General features: G+C 47.7%; 1 protein-coding gene across 1 annotated transcript; it reads right to left on the bottom strand.

Annotated features, from left to right (window-relative positions):
• Nucleotides 1–1092: 1092 nt before the first annotated feature.
• Nucleotides 1093–2036, bottom strand: SETTUDRAFT_169641 (uncharacterized protein). Its single transcript, XM_008028491.1, has 4 exons — nt 1847–2036; nt 1438–1816; nt 1380–1404; nt 1093–1345 (listed from the first exon to the last, which is right to left on the bottom strand). Exons 1-3 carry the CDS (start codon nt 1947–1949, stop codon nt 1380–1382), a joined length of 507 nt encoding a protein of 168 aa, XP_008026682.1. The 5' UTR covers nt 1950–2036; the 3' UTR covers nt 1093–1345.
• Nucleotides 2037–2993: the final 957 nt, after the last annotated feature.

The raw sequence follows: 2993 nt of genomic DNA on the forward strand, positions 1-2993 counted from the left end.
ACTCAGACAGATGCCTGACGGGAGCTTGAGGTACAACAAGCCCGACCTAGTCAAGGTCAGCGTGGTAGCTCACCAAGTCACGACTCTTCAGCAACAATGGCAAGAGAAAGCCACCCAATGGCGACAGGAACCAGAATACCCGCCAGAAGTAACAAACGATGGGAGAGAACTCACGGCTTTGAGGGAAGGAACACGAACATACGTGCCTCCTCATATGAGAACAGAACTCATCAAATCCCTGCACGAGTCCCCGGAATACGGACATGCAGCGATAGACGAAATGGTCAGGAGACTGAAAAAGACGTTTGATATACCACGCTTGCGAGCGAAGGTGCAGGAAGTCCTAGGCAACTGTTTGGCATGTCACTAGAACAAGCCTAAGAGACATAAGCCCTATGGCCTGTTACAACCCTTACAGCCACCAACGAGACCATGGAGCAGCGTAACAATGGACTTCATAGTGAAGCTCCCGAAATCGCTAGAACCAGGATCAGCACGATTTTGCGACAGCATACTAGTAATCGTCGACCGATTGACTAAGGCTGTGAAATTCGTACCCACAGAAGAGACTATTACGGCAGAAGAATGCGCGTACGAAGTCACCAAGGCACTCGTGTTGGAACACGGAGTACCTGAAGAATTTATTACGGACAGAGACAAGCTGTTCACGTCCTTGTATTGGACCACGTTCTTAGCAAAGCTAGGCGTCCAGCGAAAGCTTTCGACAAGCTTCCACCTAGAAACGGACGGCCAGACAGAACGTACGAATCAAACATTGGAGCAGTATCTCCGAATGTATGTGAACAAGTTACAGGATAACTAGGTAGAGCTATTGCCGACAGCGCAGCTAGCCTACAACAGCTCGAGATCCGCAACGACAAAGCACTCGCCTTACTATGCGAATTACGGCTACGAGCCAACCGCCTATCGAGACCCAAAAGATATCGAGAGTATTGCGGTAGGAGCCGATGATAAGGCGCAACTCTTGAGAGAGCTGCACGAGCAACTGAGCAAGAACATAGCTCAGAGGAACCTCACGTCATCCAATGCCGCGAATAAGCAAAGGATTGAGGGACCAACCTTTAAAGAGGGGGATAAAGTTTTCCTGTTAAGACAGAACTTGAAAACTAAACGACTAAGCAAAAAACTGGACAATCTCCGAATAGGACCGTTCGAAATCCTAGAGAAGGTAGGACCGGTAAACTACAAACTACGGCTACTACCAGGCATGAAGGTTCACCCCATATTCCACGTAAAACTTTTGGAACCAGCACCACCAGACGCCGAACTAGCAGAAAACGTAGAACTTAAGAACGATGAGTATAACGTCGAAGAAGTCAAGGACCTAAAGAAAATTGGACGTCAGTGGAAATACTTGGTCAAATGGCAAGGATGGCCGGAGAGCTATAACACTTGGGAACCAGAAGAAAATTTGACGAACTGCAAGTCACTGGTACGTGAATACCACCGGAAACATCCAGAGAAGAAGGGACCGAGTCCTCAAGGGAAAGAAAGTAGTCAAAAGAAGGATCGAAAGAAGAATCAGCCTGTAACCAGCCCAAGTCAGTCGACTGTCCGGGTAGCGATGGTCCGGTTGATAGAAGGTCCGTACCAGGGGCAGAATCCCCCTCGACCTGCTCTTTTGCGCGATCCTGGAGATTCAACAAGGCAAGATCGCGACGCGCATAAGTATGCTCACGATTCTTCACCTCCAACAACTCTCGACGAAGCCGAGCTGTTTCAGCCATGGCAAGAGCCTGACGCTCCTCTGCCCGCGCAATCTCCAACTCCTTCTCGCGACGCGCGCGCTGCACCTCTTCCTATTCTTGCTTAGAAACAAACAAACTACATTTAGCAGCTACAGAAATACAACTAGCACAACGACTAGAGGTCGTCTTAACAAAACAACGAAGATTCTTTTCCTCGCAACGCTTACAACGGAAATCCATTTCAAGAGACTCTTGCTCTACACGGGCAGCACGAGCGCGACGCTCTGCGGTCGAGTTCTGGGTACGATTGCGGCGGGACGACGGGACCTTGGGCATGGTTAGGAAGGCTGAAAGGAAGAGACGGATACAATGGCCCGGGGGCCACCGACCTTATATGCAACCCACGCCTCACAAACTAGCACAGAACTACGATGTTCCAAGGTATCGAGACGATAACCATAAAGAAGGGGATAATGTTACAAGTAACAAGAGGAAGGATCCTCCCCCCAGGCGCTAACGACAAAGGGTTGAGAAACCACTTGGGATGCATGACAGGGATCGCCGCGGGGCAGCTCAGCGATCACGTGACTGACATCACGCCAAGACCAACCATCAGGACTAGCGATGTGATGGCAGCTTTTATGTAATGGCAGCCATCAGAGACATCAGGAAAGGCCAGGATTAAGTTGTGATGGCAGTGATGGCAAGACTAGAAGCAATGGGTATAAGAATGTGTTGGATTTCATTATTACACTCGTTGTGGTCAACTCATTATACTATACTCTCTTACAAGTTCCTTACTTAACAAGATTGGTACTTTGTTATTCTATCTTATAATAGAATTGATTGTCTTTACTATCGGTTAAACATCCATAACTCTTTTCCACTCGAATTACTCGGCAATCACAGCACACACCAACTTTTAAGCAGAAATCTTTCATCAAAACTCGTCAATTTTCTATCAGATATAGGGGTAACACGTCGCGAGAAACCGATTTACGCCACCTCTAATGTGTGCAGCCCTCTCGTTAAGGTGCTAGAGGGGGTATTGTCGGTATTCTTGCGACGTGTTCGAAATGCGAAAATCTTCGAGAACGCACAGACCGCCCCAATAACTAATAGGGAGACTACCAAACGAAACTAAAAACAATTAAAAACACCAAATAAAACAACAAAAATCAAAAATCCTATATCTAAACGCCGAGACAGCCTAATCCCGCTGTGGCACCATATCCAACCACCAGGACAGTCTTTTGCCTACTGTGGCACAAAATTCAAAAACGC

Source organism: Exserohilum turcica (assembly GCF_000359705.1).
Source record: "Exserohilum turcica Et28A unplaced genomic scaffold SETTUscaffold_25, whole genome shotgun sequence".
NCBI lineage: Eukaryota > Fungi > Ascomycota > Dothideomycetes > Pleosporales > Pleosporaceae > Exserohilum > Exserohilum turcicum.

Excerpts from the sequence above, each read along its gene's own strand:
- SETTUDRAFT_169641 (XM_008028491.1), bottom strand. The coding sequence starts at position 1,949 with ATGGATTTCCGTTGTAAGCGTTGCGAGGAAAAGAATCTTCGTTGTTTT. Across the intron at positions 1,817-1,846 it reads TTCTGTAGCTGCTAAATGTA|AGGTGCAGCGCGCGCGTCGC; the intron begins GTTTGTTTGTTT and ends AAGAATAGGAAG. Across the intron at positions 1,405-1,437 it reads GTACCAGTGACTTGCAGTTC|CTCTCCGGCCATCCTTGCCA; the intron begins GTCAAATTTTCT and ends CAAGTGTTATAG.